Source organism: Pelodiscus sinensis, chromosome 8 (genome assembly GCF_052426305.1).
Source record: "Pelodiscus sinensis isolate ZL-2025 chromosome 8, ASM5242630v1, whole genome shotgun sequence".
NCBI lineage: Eukaryota > Metazoa > Chordata > Testudines > Trionychidae > Pelodiscus > Pelodiscus sinensis.
In genome coordinates this window covers 11,673,229-11,690,640 of record NC_143059.1, presented here as the reverse complement: position 1 = coordinate 11,690,640, position 17,412 = coordinate 11,673,229, and the positions used below count along the sequence as shown (strand labels likewise).

The window sequence follows — 17,412 nt, the reverse complement described above, 5'->3', positions numbered from 1 at the left end:
TGAAATGCCTTACTGTTCCAGGTGTGACTATGGGCATCCCAGATCCTGAATAAGGTGGCACAGAGGGATTCACAGCGGGGCCTGCAGGATAACTTGGCATTGGCTGCTGCCCAGGTGGTGGCATAGGCTGTTGCCCAGGTGGTGGCATAGGCTGCTGCCCTGGGTAGGTCATTGGCTGCTGCCCTGGGTAGGTCATTGGCTGCTGCCCTGGGTAGGTCATTGGCTGCTGCCCAGGAGGTGGCATGGGGCTGCCTGGATATCCTGGATAAACTGGCATTCCTGCTGGTGGATTTCCTCCAGGCGGGGGGTACATTCCGTAAGAAGCTTGCTGTCCTGGAGGAGGTTGCCCGAAGCCCCCCGGAGGGACAGGGGGAAAGCCTCCTGGTGCAGGAGGATATACACCTTGGGGTACACTGGCACCCCCAAACGTTCCGGACAAATTAGAAGCCTGCAATGACAGACAATGAAAGCAATTCAGATTAAGATGGAACAGGTATTGACTTTCAATTGTGTAAACTTAGTGTTAAAAGAAAACTGAAGTAGAGAGCCCGCCACAACCAGTGGAGGGAAGTGTATATCTGGGTGTGAAAATCTCCTTTCCCAAAGGAAAAGATTGACCAGCAGCCAGAGAAAATGAGCCATGCTCCACACATGGTTGCTACCATCTTCTCTAAAGTGTCTCTACTTCAGCCATTCAGAATGCACAATCACATAACTACAGACTATTACAGTAGACATACTTATGCAACAAGGCCTAGCCACGTCACCCTTACAGCTGAAAATGTTATCCAATTAACACCAGCACCAAAAAGCCCAAACAAGGAACAGGTCAATTGCTTTCCTGATCATGAAGGTTTTACTGTAGCAGCAGGAATCTACTCTCAGATACTGTGAGTAACATGCATTTGCTTCCCTTCCTGGGCTATTTTATGTGGCAGACAAATGTGCTACAATCTCAACTTTTAAAAGCCTCTGCAATGCATTTGAGCATTTGGGTAGAAGTCTTCAGAAGTTACAGTTTGGCTGTTTAGTTTCCATGACGGATCTCATATTTTTTGCATTCTTAGATTGGGACCTAACCCAAGAGGTAGAATCCCACAGAACTATCCTACAGTGATCTGTCTGTTTGTAAATGGGACAGGAGAGGGATCACGTGAGGATTACCTGCTGTGTTCCCTCTCTCTGGGACATCTGGCATTGGCCTCTGTCGGCAGACAGGATACTGGGCTAGATGGACCTCTGGTCTGACCCAGTGTGGCTGTTCTCATGACCGCACTATGCTCTTGCAAAGCATTCCAAAGGACGGCATGGTTCTAGTCCAGTGAGGGGCAACCTACACTAATGAATGGGCTGCATGGATGGTCCTCCATCTCAGTGGGCTGCAAAACTGTAGTAACCAAGATGGTCTCCCGGGACAGGGAGTTTTGCTAATTGCACTAGAATTTGTGGGGTGTGCCGACTGAACTGTAGCAGTGCTTTGATTGGATGCAGGAGCAGCACACGGCCCTCACAATGTTGTGTGCAATCAGCACACTCCTCACTTCGTGTGCCCTTGCTTTAAATTCATGTCACTTTTGTAACAGTGGTAGGAAAAAAACTACATGGAGGAAAATCAGTACAGTCTGGCAATCCTGTGTGTGGGCAATAGTAAACAAAATGTCTTGTGGGCCACACAAAACCCCAACGGGCCGCATGCGACCCTTGGGCTGCAAGTTACCCACCACTGTTCTATTTGGTTTCATGCTGTTGGTGTTGCCACATTCACTACTGAGAACATGCTGTTTATTTCAACCTACTATCAAATATCTCCACATAATAAACACTAAGAAACGCACTTTGTGGTGCAAATGGCCACAATTTGCCTTAGTCTGTCATACCGTATCACCAGAAACACAAAATAGATGAGGTAATCGCTGTCTCTAGATAAAAACTTTTTCCTGCCGGATGACAATGATGTCAACAGGTTCTCTCAGCGAGAGAGAAAGGGTTAAGCGAGCATAGCAAGCAGAGGGCAGAGCCCCCTAGTATCTTTTACTGAACCAACTTCTCTTGGGAAGAGAGAAACAAGCTTTTGAGCCACACAGAGCTCTTCGGCTGTGGGAAAGGCATTCCCAGCATCTCAGCAAAACACAAGATGGAAAAGATAGTTTAGCATAATTGGCAAATGGAGACTACTCAATATAAAGTGTGTCTTTAACATCCCTGCAAGCTTAGGACCAAAAGAGAGAGTTCGTTGAGTTACTGATTTTTCTGATAAGCCGTAAATCTGGTGGCTCTGTTCAGTCCATGACTTTTAGTGTCTAGCAGAGTAATAAATTTAAGCACCTAGGTTCATCGTTTGTGCAGCTTTCCTTTGAGCACAAGGACTGAGAGGTCAGATGCACATTGATCACTTTGTGTATAAACAGCATACAGCAAAAGGAGATTCATCAACTATTTCAGTCTCCCTGCAGCTTCAGCTTTGAGCACAAGAATAAAATAAAAATAGAGAGAGAAATCACTTCTGCATTTTTCTAGGCCTACAAAAATTATTTTCACCCTAACCTGCTACAAAGAGACACATCCAGGCTTAAAGAAGAGTTGAGCCACAATCTCACTGTGTATCTTCACCTAAGTCACTTGTTCACGTCTTGCTCACTCAAACTGGCTAAAGAGTTAGGTATAAAGCAGAAATTGGTCTGAGATTTTCAGTGTGAACCAATGAGCCACATACAGACTTTGTACTGCAAAAGCCACGATATCAAGCACAGATTTTTTTAAAGCCACCTAAAAGTTAGGTCCCTACAGCCACCTTTAGTTGACTAAATTAGTGGCCTGATTTTCTTAAATGCCGAGCACCCAGCAGCATACATTAGCCACAGTGGGAATTAACGTATGCTCAGTACTTTTCACACTCAAGCCAGGAATTCAACCAGTTTGTTTTCCCCCCCATTTCCCACACCTCTTTTTGAAGTTTTGCCCCCAAAACATATGAAGCATTGGGTAACTCCTGAATGTTCCTAGGCAAAACATACACACTGGAAACCTATCCAAGCCGCTTGCTGCTAAGGTAGGATACCACTGGACACTGAAGCAGATCATGATTACAACATATTAAATAGAAATATACTCACCAACCCTGACATATAGTCAGGATTAAATTGATTAACATAGCCACCAACACTTTCCAGTCCGATTGGAGGTGGATTTGAAGAAGGATAAGCAGCAGAGCCGCCCCATGGATTACTACCTGAAATAATAAAACAGTCACAGTGAACCACAAAACCTAAACATTTTTTACCCCATTTGTTATTACTTGCATTGTTTTACTGTAATATCTATTAAACACAGGTAGTTTGGACAAGCTAGCAAAAAAGTTGGCAAGGTTCAAGTGAGCAGATTTCACACTCAATCGAGGTGATAACATAAGATTATAGCAAAAGCAGCCCCAGTAGATACCTGCAATAAATGCGTGAAGTATCCTCTGACCATTATGTTCACAAAATGCAAACATGACAGTTATATAATACAGTTGAAGTCGCTTCAGTCCTGACATTTAAGACCAGTTATTTGGTGATGGCAGCTGTTGACACTGGATATTTGGCAGACCAAGTATTCCAGCAGGATAGACATTCCTAGGGACTTCATAGTTCTGGTAGCATGGCGGTCTCCTTGTATCCCTTATCTAACAAATTGTGTCCAGGTTCAAACACCTGTCTGGAGCAGAAGCTAGAGAGGTCTTAGTTCCAGCACTGTTGGGAGCCCTCCAGCAACCCTGTCCATTTGGCTGTATTCACTGCTTCATCCCATTGTACATTCAATGTTACAACCAGCGTTCCATATGGCTTATTGGTCTCAAATCACACAACAGAGCTGTACTACGTAGGTGGCATGGACCTCCTCTAGCTCTTTTCCCAATCCAGTGCCATCAGTGCAGTTTCCTTTGTTATTTCTCACTCGGGCCATTTTCAGATGCGACTATGGACACTAGATGGATCAGTTTTCGGGTGCTCCACTTGAAACACTGTGAGTGGGCCCGATGGACAGACAGTGCCGAGCCTCGTCCATCTGGAAATCACGTTTCTGTAAGGCACAACAAGCTGGGTACCCAGAACCGCTCATTGTGCTTGACACCCATGGTCTCCAGGATCAAAATCCATTTATTCTCTACTGACCCCAGTGCTGAGTGGGCTGCGAGTGCCTGTCCATTAGGGGCAGGGATGTTAAAAACCATTCAGTAAGGAAACCATGTATAGCTTAGCTTTATACTAAAGAGCTGCAGCGAAGCTTCCTCCTTGGGAGCAGTGGGCAGCTCTTGCCCACCCAGCTCCCGGGGAGGAAGCTTCCCTGCCCTGCCGCAGCAAAGCCACCTCCCCTAGGGCCGGCTGAGTTTAACAATCACCATTAGCCAACGCGCATCAGCTTATCAGTTAAATGGTTGATCTCTAATACCCCTAAGCAAGGATGAAAGAACTCACTTCATTTCCTAAGAGGCCACCTAACCACCAGAGATAAGAACTTTCATTCACTGCTACCCTGAATGTTCAGTGATGGCCTAGAAACAAAAAAGACTCTGTGCTCCAATCCCCATTTCTTGAAGACATTTAGATCCCACTTTCAGGAGCACTATCTCATCCTGGGTAAGGTTGTATGGATAAGTTACCTGGTGCTGCTGGAGGATACCCGCCTGCTGGAGGATAGCCTGGGTAACTCATGGCTAAGATCTGGAATGAAAGGAGAACAGTATTTATGAAGTTATTTTTAAAAAATATTCTATGTTTTATATGCCCACATATATTTATTGTAGAGATGGTCAGTTCATCTAAAACGTTAGATCTTTCTGGGCTACCCTTTCTTGTGTAAACCATGCAGCTTCTTTCTGATAAAGACACGAACATAAGGTCCCCTGTTCTCATCGTGTAGTGCTGGGTCAAAGGCATTGGGTAACAGCATGGGAACACTTCATTTTAAGGATCAAGTCATGGTAAGAGCATGCACACTCAAATGACACAAGGAGCAACAGCCACTGACAGCATTCAAGTGCTCTAGAATTAACCTGACAAGGCTGCAGTTTATGTTAATCATACCTGTCGCCTCCATCTATTAACTCCCCAGCCTGACACCCATTGAATCATTAACAATGTGTGGGCTAGTTACTTATTACATCATTACCCTACGCCAATCATTAGGTAAGCCTCAGTCCAACAAAGCACTGAAGTATCTTCATGATTCTAATCCATAACTAGCTCGCCAACCTTTCCCCTTCTTTCTCGGTACACACTGTTGACTAGCCACTGTTCAATGATATTGTTTGCTAGACACTGCTCCAATCCACCTGTAATCCCTACTGTACTATTAACCATCTGCCAGGTTACTATCTAAAAGGGTTAGTTTGTATTACTAGCTGAAAGGATGAGCTCTCAAGTGTGCCCAGGCCTCATGTTGCCATACCCTAGAAGGTCATGCATTTACAGGTGTAATGTTTTCACCATGGGGTGTAATTCTTCAGTATAATTTTCATTGTCAGGTTTTGCACACGAGTGCTGGAGTTGGTAGCCTACGGTATACAGGAGATCAGACTAGGTGATCTGGTGGCAACTTCTGGCCTTAAACTCCATGATTATACAACTAGGTTTGCACTTGAAATACCACAGCAGCACAGCTGTAGTGTTTTAAGTGCAGGCATTCCCTATGGCAAGAAGAGGGGTTTTCCCATTGGCACATATAATCCGGGGGTAGGTCAGCTGAGCTATATCACTCAGGGATGTGGATTTTTCATACTCCTGAGCAAAGCAGCTGGGTTGACCTGACTTTTTAGACCAGGCTTAAGAGAGGGTGGGCACAGTGGATATGCAGGAAGACATATGTGATGTGATACAATAAAATAGAATTTGTAAAGAGGTAACAGGAAGGGAGAAGGGGAAAAAAATCAGGTCAAACTCTGGCTACATCAATCCTGAGTGCACCTTTAGGCATTAAATTGTTCGAAAAAGTCAGCCGTCCATGTATACTGACCAAACCAAATGCACATGAATCAGACATCAGAAATAGTAACACACAAACTTTAAGGGGAACATTTTAACCTATGTGGTTACTCAACCATGAATTTAAAAGAAGCCATTCTTCCACAAAGGAATTTCACCTCCCAATTACAGAGAGAAACTACAGAAGTTGAATTTGAATACAAATCTGACACTTATCCTGAGCTTGAATAAAGACATTAACTGGTTAACGCACCACAAAGTCAATTTCCCCGCCTTTGACTTCCTCATTTCTACATCAAAAACTATGAATGGAAAATATTCAGTCCACTTAATTAGCTTCATTAAAAACAGGTCCTACAATTGGCAGGTACAGGCAGTCCCCGACTTACGCGGATCCGTCTTACGTCGGATCTGCACTTATGAACAGGGCTTTTCTCGCCCTGGAGCTCACGGGCGGCGGGTCGCCACCCGTGTCCTCCAGGGCGAGAAAAGCTTCTCCCGGTCTCCCTGGTCTGCTGGGGGAGGGGGGTCCAGCAAAGCTGCTGGACCCCCCAGCAGACCAGGGACACTAGAGCAAAGCCGTACAGGCAGCGGGAGTCCCGCTGCCTGGGCGGCTTTCCTCGTTTGCCCCGGAGCAAAGCCGCCCAGGCAGCAGGACTCCCGCCGCCTGGGCGGCTTTGCTCCTGTCCCCCTGGTCTGCTGGGGGGGTCCAGCAAAGCCGCTGGACCCCCCCAGCAGACCAGGGACACCCGAGCAAAGCCGCCGCCTGGGCGGCTTTGTTCGTTTGCCCCGGAGCAAAGCCGCCCAGGCAGCGGGACTCCCGCCGCCTGGGCGGCTTTGCCCCTGTCCCTCTGGTCTGCTGGGGGGGTCCAGCAAAGCCACTGGACCCCCTCAGCAGACTAGGGACACCCGAGCAAAGCCGGCCAGGTGTCCCTGGTCTGCTGGGGGGCGGCTTTGCTCGGGTGTCCCTGGTCTGCTGGGGGGGTCCAGCGGCTTTGCTGGATCCCCCCAGCAGACCAGGGAGACAGGAGCAAAGCTGCAGAGCACGCCTGCAGCGGGACAGCCCGGGCGCGCTTGGGCTGTCCCACTGCGGGTGTGCTCTGCAGCTTTGCTCCTGTCCCCCTGGTCTGCTGGGGGGCGGGGGTGTAGCTATTGCCCCTCCCCCAGCAGACCAGGCTTTTCTTGCCTACCCCTGGGGTAGAGCAGCTGGGGGCTGCCGGGTTGGTCCCAGCAGTTGGTCCTGGTCAGTTTCAGCAGCGGCTGAATCAGGACGCCTGGGGCAGAGCAGCTGGGGTGCTGCTGGGTGCCTCCAGTAGCGCTGAGGAGCCGCGCTACTGGAGAAACCCAGCAGCACCCCAGCTGCTCTGCCCCATGTGTCCCCAAGTCAGCCGCTGCTGAAACTGACCAGCGGCTGACTACAGGAAGCCCAAGGCAGAGTTACTCTGCCCCAGGCTTCCTGGAATCAGCCGCTGATCAGTTTCAGCAGCAGCTGACTTGGGGATTCCTGGGTTTCTTAAGTTGAATCTGTATGTAAGTCAGAACTGGCATCCAGATTCAGCCGCAGTTGAAACTGATCAGTTTCAGCAGCGGCTGACACCGGATGCCAGTTCCGACTTACATACAGATTCAACTTAAGAACAAACCTACAGTCCCTATCTTGTACGTAACCCGGGGACTGCCTGTACTTCTTTTGCTGTTATATCTATCCTGGATTCTGTTATTTCCACTCCAACTCATCTGATGAAGTGGGTCTAACCTACGAAAGCTCGTGAGCCTATATATTTTTGTTAGTCTCTAAGGTACCAGACTACTCATTGTTCTTTGATACGCTAACACATTCACAACACCCATTCACCCTTTTTAGCCTTCCTTCCACATGTTTTGCCAACTACTTTGAAGTGGATATTTCAGGCTGTACAGTCAGTCTGTTCTGGATGCAGGCTCTATTAAGCAGGATAGTGAAAGCAGTGTAGCAATCTGAGATTAACAAAATGTCCACTCCTAGGTTTTCTAGGTTATTTTTAAGTGATAAGAAAATACCACCATTTATTTAAAAAAACAAAACAAAAACACTACTGTGCAAACGGAAGCCCTTGACTCATCAAACGTATCATACACCTGGATATGCAAGGCACTGAGTGGAATACAGCATCACCGCTCATTACAGTTTAGTGAAACACACATCACAGGCTAGCCTCACTCATCAGAACTGGAAAGATTCAGTATAAAACTACTGCTTTAACTGTGGATAAATGAGCCAGAAGTCTCTTTTAGAAACACTCAGAGACTAATTTCAGTGAAATTGTTTTAGGGGGTTTAATTTACCAGAGAATGAAAACGGTTCAAGTCTTCAACATGCAGTCAGTTTGATACATTCTTGTCATTCTAACCCTGGCAAGATTTCACCTTTTCCTTCTTGCTCATCATTAGCAGAAATAAAGAAAGGGACAGCAATGACTTAAGTTATAGCCGTCTCAAAATTTTACATTCTTATTGCCGATATCTCCTATGACTCAGATTAGCGAGAAAAGCGTTGTTCTGTTTTTTAATTTGTTCACATCGGGCATGTGACAGCATTTTGTGTTTAGTCAGTTTCATGTTTTCGTCTGCATAGTTGGATTCATTTCCCTTCATGTGGATTTTTCACATAGCAAACAGTAGAGAAGAGCATTTTTAAAAAGGGACCTTGTGATCAGTAAATGCCGTGGAAAATAGCAGGTCTAAGTGCTGTGCCTGAAATGCCTATAACCTTAGTCTAAAAAACTAAGTTTCAAATTGCTGGTGCTCATTTAATTTGAGACAAAAGTTGAAGAATTTCAATACAGTTTACAATACACAGGGCAGACTAACAAAAGTCCACAGAAATAAGCTGCAACCTTCTTCTTGCTGATACAAAAGAGAAATCTATTAGATGGATACATAAGAATGTACCTTCCTGGTATGGAATTCAGAGAGGCAAAGTATTGTATCAGATCCAATACATAGCCAGAATGGGATATCTGCCCAGACATCTTGTTCTGACTTTATTTGTAAATCACATAGCAGTACCCTAAAATAAAGAATTCCCTGCACGCTAATTTAGGCTGAAAAAAAGCCTGGGTATTTCCCATCACTTGTCCCCTTTAACTATTTCAATGGAAGCTTCAGGGGGTAGCCGAATTAGTCTATACAGGATAAACTTAAACAACAAATGGTCTAGTAGCACTTTAAAGACTAACAAACCACGATACCATCTACATGTTTTGTTAGTCTATAAAGCGCTACCAGATCATTTGTTATTTTTTAAGTTTATTTCAATGGAGGCTTTGTTTGCAGCAGCCAGGAGGAACAAGTGACTCCATCGATTAACTGTTCCTGTATCTGCCAGGGAGCCTTGGGGAATAACATGGTTGCAGGAGTATCTGAGAATGCTGCAGTATTCAACTGCTACACTTGGTGTTAACGAGGTTAATGATTTAACCAACTCCTCAGATCAGGAGAGCAAGCAGGAGGAACTGCAGCAGAAAGTGCAGGTATTTGTACAGATTTAGATCCCAAACTTGCAAACTGATCCTCACAAGTACAGCCCTGCAAATCCAACGGTATCCATTTTATATCCACAGCTGTATGGATATGCATTTTATATGCCATTAGCTGTGGCTCACTTTTGCGGATCGAGATACAAATTTTGTATCTGGAAAGATCTCCACTTCATATCTGTGGACCATTTTTGCAGAGGTGGCTGTGGATACGAATTTTGTATTCACATAGGGCTCTACTCACAAGCACACCCACGCATCCATGTAAAGTCCCATTACAGTCAAGGAGGCTGCCTTGCGGTGCTGGAATCTCTCTGTACAGACCACAACCATCATTTGGCTTCTAATGCATAGTGCACGGCCAAGTTACGTGCACTGAAAAAGGAAAATCCTCTACTCTGTATGAGTTGCCCCCTCAGTATTCTAAAGCAGTGTTTCTCAACTTTTTTTAATAAAGTACCCCCTTTCCAAAAAAAAATTATAAGTACTCCCAGTACCTACAGTTTTCAGACAATTTTTTTTGAACCATTGCAACACATTTGTTTAAACAACTTAATCATAGTCGGATGGGCAATGAAATTTTTGGGTGCAAAAAGTACAAAAATAATAAAGTGCTGTAAAACTTAACAAAAATTCAGTTTTCTACAAATTTCAGTTGTGTACCTCCCCCCAAACTTCTCTCAAGTACCTCTAAGGGTACTTGTACCACTGGTTGAGAAACACTGTTCTAAAGCAAACAATAAACATTTCCCATATTTCCTCTACTCATTTTTCCTCTGTCCCTACTTACTTACATAAGCACTTACTAACCTAGTGATATCTAGCGTCACTGAAAGAACTTATAAATGCACAGCTCTTGCCAGCAATTAGTTTGCCACCCACACACAGAGAAAATATTTAGCTGCAGGAAATAAAGAAAAACCAGATTAATCAGATGAAGCTTATGCTCACACCAAGAGCCACCAAATTAGGATCTGGAAACTGAAATAAGCAATGAAGTCTGGTTTCCCCAAATGTAGTATTTTTCAATTCTAAAACCAAAATTTTACAACTCCACTTCCTCTCCATGGTGTCTCAGACCAAAACCCCAGATCCAACACACACCTAATACCGTGAGGAAGGATTGTATCAAGATCCAAATGTTGTGGCTAAGACCTATTTCTATTTTGCTTAGATTTTTCATCAGAATTATGAAAGATAGGGTAGGCAAATGAATCCCACTCCAGACTGCTGTCAAATCCTCTGACTTCTCTCATCGCCACATTCCCACTGCTTCTCTCTCCTGCTCAGATGATGGTTTATGAAAAGGACATGTGGGTGCACAGTAGAACCTAGCAGATAGAGCACACTGGATCAGGATTCAGGAGACTAGGGTTTTATTCCTGGCTCTGCCATTGACCTGCTGGGTGATTATTGGAGAATTACTGTCTCTTCTGTGCCTCAGTTTCCCCATTTGCAAAATGGACATAATGGGAATGGCCTTTGTGAAGTGTGTTGAGGTCTATATACAAAGAGCACTACATAAGACAGAGATGGGCAATAATTTTTGAAGGGGGGGCCACTACACAAATTTCTGAAGTGGTAACAGGCTGCCCCAAAAAGGGCGGGGCCTCCGGCAGAAGGGGCGAGGCCAGGAGACTTCCCATGCCCCCCTGCCCACAAAACCTGATTGACCTAAGGGTAGGGGGAGCACGTGAAGTGAACAGCTGGCAGTCCCCTCTAGTGCTCTGCACCATGGGATGGGGAGGCGAGTTCACACACTCCCCGTCCCCAATCTTGATTGGCTTGGGGGCAGGAGAACAGTAAGGCAGCCATGGGCCAGATCAAATGGCTTGGCAGGCCAGATCTGGCCCGCGGAGGCTGTATTGTCCCCCCCGAAATAGGAGCTAGGTATTATCATCAAGGAGAAAAAGTCTAGAGAATGCAACAAACATATAGCTTAAGAAACAATAGCTCAAATGTTATTCAGTTAATGACAATCCTTGATTCAGGGTGAGCAAACCTGTCACTAAAGTAGGTCTGAAAGGTGCCCCTTCTTTCATGTCTGCCATGTCTCAGAGTTAAGGATTTAAGAGGGGGGGAGGGAGAGAGAGGGCTTTTAAAGTTTCTTTAGCTCCAATAGAGGAGAGAGGGTTTGTGTTTTATCATATAGTATTTATAATCCAGGAATACAGGCATCTTTACCCACAGGACACCTGACAAATTTAAGACTTCCATTCCCTTGCAGACTTGGGGATTGAGTGTTTTGCTCAGTGCTATCATGTCACTGGTTTGATTGAGTGTGGCCCGGGTTCAACAGCAACCTAGAATTGGTGCCAGCCGATGTGTGATTGATTAGAAGCCCGCATGGAATCAGCTAATTGCCTAACTAGTGGGTTAGCATCAACTCTGGTAGAACATTTTTTGCAGCTCAAAATAACCTGGACCTGAATGGCAGGCAAAGGCAAACATAATAGGCAAAAAGAGAAGAGGATCGCATTGTCCTACTGTTCAAAGACTCTCTATAGCAAAAATACACCCATTCTTTCCTTTGGGCATCCTGCCAACCAGTATTGCCTTGGCTGGATTTCCTGCTACAGCTTCCACATTACTAGCGCCACTTATCACCCCAGTAGCTTTCTTCTACTTTTGGGAAGGAGGCCATATGGACAAGTCAACCTTTTTCACCTACCTTCTTGCAACTCACCCATTTGTCTTGCTCCTATAGGCCAGCCAAATGGCCAATAAGCCCCCCAAATAGCCCTTACAAGACCCAATCTTAAACAGGGACTTCTTATGTGACGAACAGAATTTATGGGTTCTGAAATAATTTGTCTGACTCATCAGTTCCTAGTCTCACTGGAGACGTTATTGGGCAACTGAGATAAACCCTCAGAATGTCATCTCCAAAGAGTCATTCATGGACTTGGGATAAGACTATCCGAGCACAAAGATCACTTTTCAGAGATTTTTTTAATGATTCATCCAGATGATAGAAGCTCAGAGATTAACATGGTGAGCCTCATGCATTCATCCAGAGCTTACCCTTGGATACACACATGCAATTCTTTGACTTCCCCACTGATCACCCAGTATTTGCACAGGCTTCTTAAATTCAGATAGTCCTCTGTAGTATTCCCTCAGATAAAACACAATCTTGCAGACTGCTGGAACCCCTTCAGCTCCCATTACAACCAGTGGTTACGTAAGCAAGCTAAGCACTTGGCTTTTTAGAGCAGTTTCATAGGAACACAGTTACTGTTCGGTGAGATTTTTATTTTTCAATCATTCTTGCTGTATTTGGAGAATGGGATGTTAAGCATCTCACTTTAAGAAACAAAAGAAAGCAGAAAAGAAAGAACATGATCAGGATTAAAGAATAAAAATTTGCTTACACCTACTTTCCCCCAAAACAAGTTAGGAACAATACACCAAATGAAATAATTAGGAGTTATTCTTTTAAAAGAAAGAACAACAAATAAAGCATCCCAGACAATGTCTAGGTGAAAGACTAAGTTTTATGCACCTGAGACACATTCATCCCATCTGCCACATGAATATTACAAAACACACAAGTCGATCAAGTTTGGTTCCTCGAGCTCTTCAAACTGCATGCCACACCTTCTCACTGCAAAGGCAATGAATCCTGTCTGCAGCCCCTTCTGTCTATCAGCTGCCCAGCACAGGCAGAATGCCTTCAAAACCCGGTTTGGCCATTACAGCTGGTAATGCTGCTACAACTATTTGTACCAGAAAGGACAGTATAGCCAAGAACATGGGGTGGAGTGGTGGAAGAGCCACAGAAGTTACATAAAAATTCAAATACAATTGTTTGGCAACTCAGGTCCTTGTTATATATTAACTTGTTCTTTGCAATAAAATCTGACCTCTTCTAATTGCCTTTATGGAAGGAGATGCTGTAATTTTTGTTGTTGTTCTTCTCTCTCTCTCACTCCCCCATTAATACACAGGCCCACTAACAGATTTATTTTTTTAGCAATGAAGTAAAAGATGCTCTTTGAACCTGAGAAAATACATTTTTAAAGCCTGTATTATTTCCTTATTAAGCAAGTACTATTTATCAGTACTGTGTAATACAATATAGTTCAGCTTCTTACAAAGCACAACAGAAGGGAGAAATCTTGTTAAGCAAACCTGGGCATTTACACACTGGGTGGATTACAAGTGTGACCAGAAGGACGATGCTTCTTTTTAAGTTTAAAATACGAAAACCAGCCAACACACTGGCCCTCTTCCAAAAACCCTACTAAGCCAGATACCTGTCCTTGGAGTAATGCCACTGCATGCTGTTTAGCTCACAGTTTATATTTTTCACAGCCAAATGATTTCAGCACCCAAATATAAATAACCTTGCTGCCTCCAAAAAACAGGACATTCTGAAACGCTCAAGATTATTTTCATGATTAACTCCAGAAATAAGAAAGTGAGTGTGTGTGTGAACTCCAGAAATATGAGAGAGAGAGAGAGAGAGAGAGAGCGTTTTCTCCCCCCTGCACATGCGTGCTCGTGCATGAACACATTAGATCAGACCTTCATATCACATTACAGATGCAATACCACAAATTTCATATAGATGAGTCACAAACAACTGACCCTTCCATTCTACTAGCTTCCAGCTGAACCCTTTAAAGATTAAAATGAAAGTTTAAAACCACACCCCCACACTGTGTTGTAGTGCTATAGAGAAATTAACACCCTTAGGAGACTCAAAAAGCAAGACTACTACTGAAACCATACTATTTCCAACGAGAAGGAAGGGATTATTCAATATGCAAAGTATGTTACATTAAATTCTCTAGTACTTTTGGGTAGATACATTATTCATGTGTTTTATAACAGATTTCTTTCAATGCCACTTTGGTTTCAGTCAAGTCTAGTTCACCTCTCAACAGCTGATTTTTCCACAACTTCTTCCCTGCTCTGATAATTTTTGTTGAGCCATTTCTCCTCTCCCAGATCAGCTGTCTATCCACATTGCTTGGCCCAAACACTCCCATAACGTTCTTTCCCCCTCTTCCGAACATTTCCCCAGCCATGTGCATGGAGTGACATATGCCCAATGAGGAAAAAGTGCTGATGTATCTCATTTCAATTCTTACTGTGCCAGAATCGACTACAGGTTGAATCTCTCTAGTCCGGCAATGCTGAGTCAGGACCGGACTGCTGCCAAACCAGCGAATTTGCTGAACCACGGGAAGTCAATATTGTCTAGCAGCATCACCAACACTTCCACTGCTTGCCGGGCTCTTAGAAGATATTTAGGGGCAAATTAGAGCTAAATAAGAGCACAGAAAACAAAGCCAGAACTGGAGGCTGGAAACAAACTTTATGTGACTGCGGGAAACTTGGCCAGCCCATGATAAGTGGACATCTGGCTAACTAAAATCATGTTGGATCACAGGTATTGTGGACCAAAGAATGCCAGATTAGAGCGGTTCAACCCGTATTTCAATATGTTCACTGAGCAGTTGAAACAGGATTTATACCACACCTTACTGCATAAATACAGTGAGTATGTGGCGCACAAGTTGAAATGTCTACATTTCACCAAGCTATAGATGAAGTAGCATGGAAATACACAACAGAAATCCTCTATTTTCAGAGTTGCCGGTATGCTGAAGTTCTATCTTCAAGATGCTTCATGGTCAGAAGGTGTGGCTGCATTTTTACAAGATTGCCTAAAGCTGCAGGATGTGGAACATGGCTTTTTTTTTTTTTTAATAATGGAGATTGCCTATCTCCTAGAACTGGAACGGACCTTGAAAGGTCATCAAGTCCAGTCCTCTGCCTTCACAGCAGGACCACTCCTGCTGACAACTCCTTTCCTCAGGCACAGTTGAACTTTGCTCCATAAGGGTAAAACTCACCAGTGCAGGAGACAGAGTTTCCTTAAGGGCTGGTCCAAGACTGGAATGAATTCCCACAGCAACCAAGGGCCATGATAAACCTCTCCACCTTCTGCTCCAAATACTAGGCACGCTGCTCCAGTAGTGTGCACATTTCTTTAAAATCATACTATGACAACAAAAGCCCTTCTCAAAATACAACACACTGCAGTGGGAACACACAATTCTCCTCTTGGAAAAGACAACGTGAGAAAATAAATCACGTGACAAGACACTGGTCACATCACTAAATGCGCTAGTGAGAAACCTTAAGTTACTAGTGTGATGTGACTGACATAAGAAACAACAAAACAGAATAGGACTTACCACCACAGAGTTTGAGGTGTGAAATACAAAACTCTCCCATGTTTGAACATTATTATTATAATCAAAAGTGTCAGAGGGGTAGTCTGTACAGGAAAAACTTAAACAAGGAATAGTCTAGTACAGTGGTCTCCAACCTTTTTACACCTAAGACCACTGTTTAAATGACAGAACAAGCCAAGATCTACCGTCCCGCCCCTTCCCTGCAGCCCCGTCCCCTCTCTATTCTCCTACTCTCAATCACTTGCTATCCCCAACGCTTATACTGCTGCTTTTTTTCCCCAATTCTTCTGTAGGAAAAGGTTTTTCCAACATTTGGCCTGTCTATACCGGACCAAATGTCAGAAAAACCCCTTCTTTTGGAAGCCCCCTTATTCCCCGTGGAAAGAGGACTATAGGGGTGACCGAAAGAGCATGTTTGCTCTTCCACTAAAAAAAGCGGAAGAACAAACGCATCACTGGATGCAGAAGAGTCTTTCTAGGATATCTCCAGAATCCTGAAAAATTCCTGCAGTCTAGTCGTACCCTCGCTGGGTTGAGACAGGATGTGTAGGCTTTGGGGTGGGAATAAGGGATTTGGGTGTGGGAAGGGGAGAAAGGTGCAAGCTCTGGGAGGAAATCTGGATGCAGGAGCTGGAGGAGAAGTGGACGCTGGCTCGGGGAGGGAGCCCCAGGCCGGGCAGTGTTGGGGTCAGATGTAGGGTCAGGGTACTAAGCAAGCCACAGGCTTGTGGATGTGAGGGTTGAAGAATTTGGTTTGGGGTATGTGAGGGGCTCAAAGCAGGGGGTTCTAGTGTATGATAGGCTCAGATCTAGGGCCTGGGGGAGTGCAGGAGTGTTCTGATGCTGTGGCCAGATGGGGGCTTGTCCCCAGTTGGGGGTTTGTTGGCCAAGCTTCATTTTTAAATAAAATACTATGTCAATGGGTTGGTGATGACGGGTCTAGTAGCACTTTAAGGACTAACAAAACATGTAGGTGATATCATGAGCTTTCGTGGGCACAGCCCACTTCTTCAGCTGACAGGAGTGTTGGGCCTAATTATAATCAAATTAGGCTATAATGCTGAACCCATTTCTCAGTCAGTGTAGATGAGGACAAGTCACATTCAGCATCCTATTCCTAACTGTGATTAATCCTCAGTCTGAGCAAGAATTAATCATTCTCCTCATTAAGTCAGATTTGTCTTGGTCTACAAGCATCCCGATGTTATCAGGATAGTCTCAATACTCAGGATTTGGATTCATATGCACTTTTTACCTTCCACCCCTTGTCCTGATTTTTCACTCTTGCTATCTTATCACCCTGCAGTGAATGTAAGTCATATTCATCATTATGTCAGATAAGAGCTGTTTAATATACCTCCAAGTGGGGTGTGTGTGTGTTCATTTAAAATGGAAGAAGTCTAGACAAGCATTTGAAACTGTAGGTCTGACTTATTTTATTGAATTATTTTAAATCCATTGCAATAAGTGTAGACATTGACTCAATCCGTGATTTGGCATAGCCCCTCTCATGTACACAAAGCACCACTTGTGGTTTCTCTTCAGGAACACTTCTGGTTTCCATCCAAAGATCATGGTACTGAGCACCATGTATAATCATCTTTAAAAAGCACTACAGTCTCCTTCACTGACCCTATGACTCCCTACACAAAGGTGCTTTCAACAGCTCCTGAGGTGGTGGTAAATGAGGAAAACAAAAAAGGAATTCACCTAAAAAGA

The 17,412-nt window shown here is 44.4% G+C and overlaps 1 protein-coding gene across 1 annotated transcript in view; it reads right to left on the bottom strand.

Annotated features, from left to right (window-relative positions):
- Positions 1-17,412, bottom strand: part of ANXA11 (annexin A11) — a 45,773-nt gene that overhangs the window by 13,099 nt on the left and 15,262 nt on the right. Inside the window, exons 2-4 of the mRNA XM_075934765.2 lie at positions 4,643-4,703; positions 3,114-3,229; positions 14-448 (exon numbers count right to left, since the gene is read on the bottom strand). Coding sequence (XP_075790880.2) covers positions 14-448; positions 3,114-3,229; positions 4,643-4,694 — 603 coding nt within the window. The 5' untranslated portion in view covers positions 4,695-4,703. The remainder of the gene's footprint in view (positions 1-13; positions 449-3,113; positions 3,230-4,642; positions 4,704-17,412) is intronic.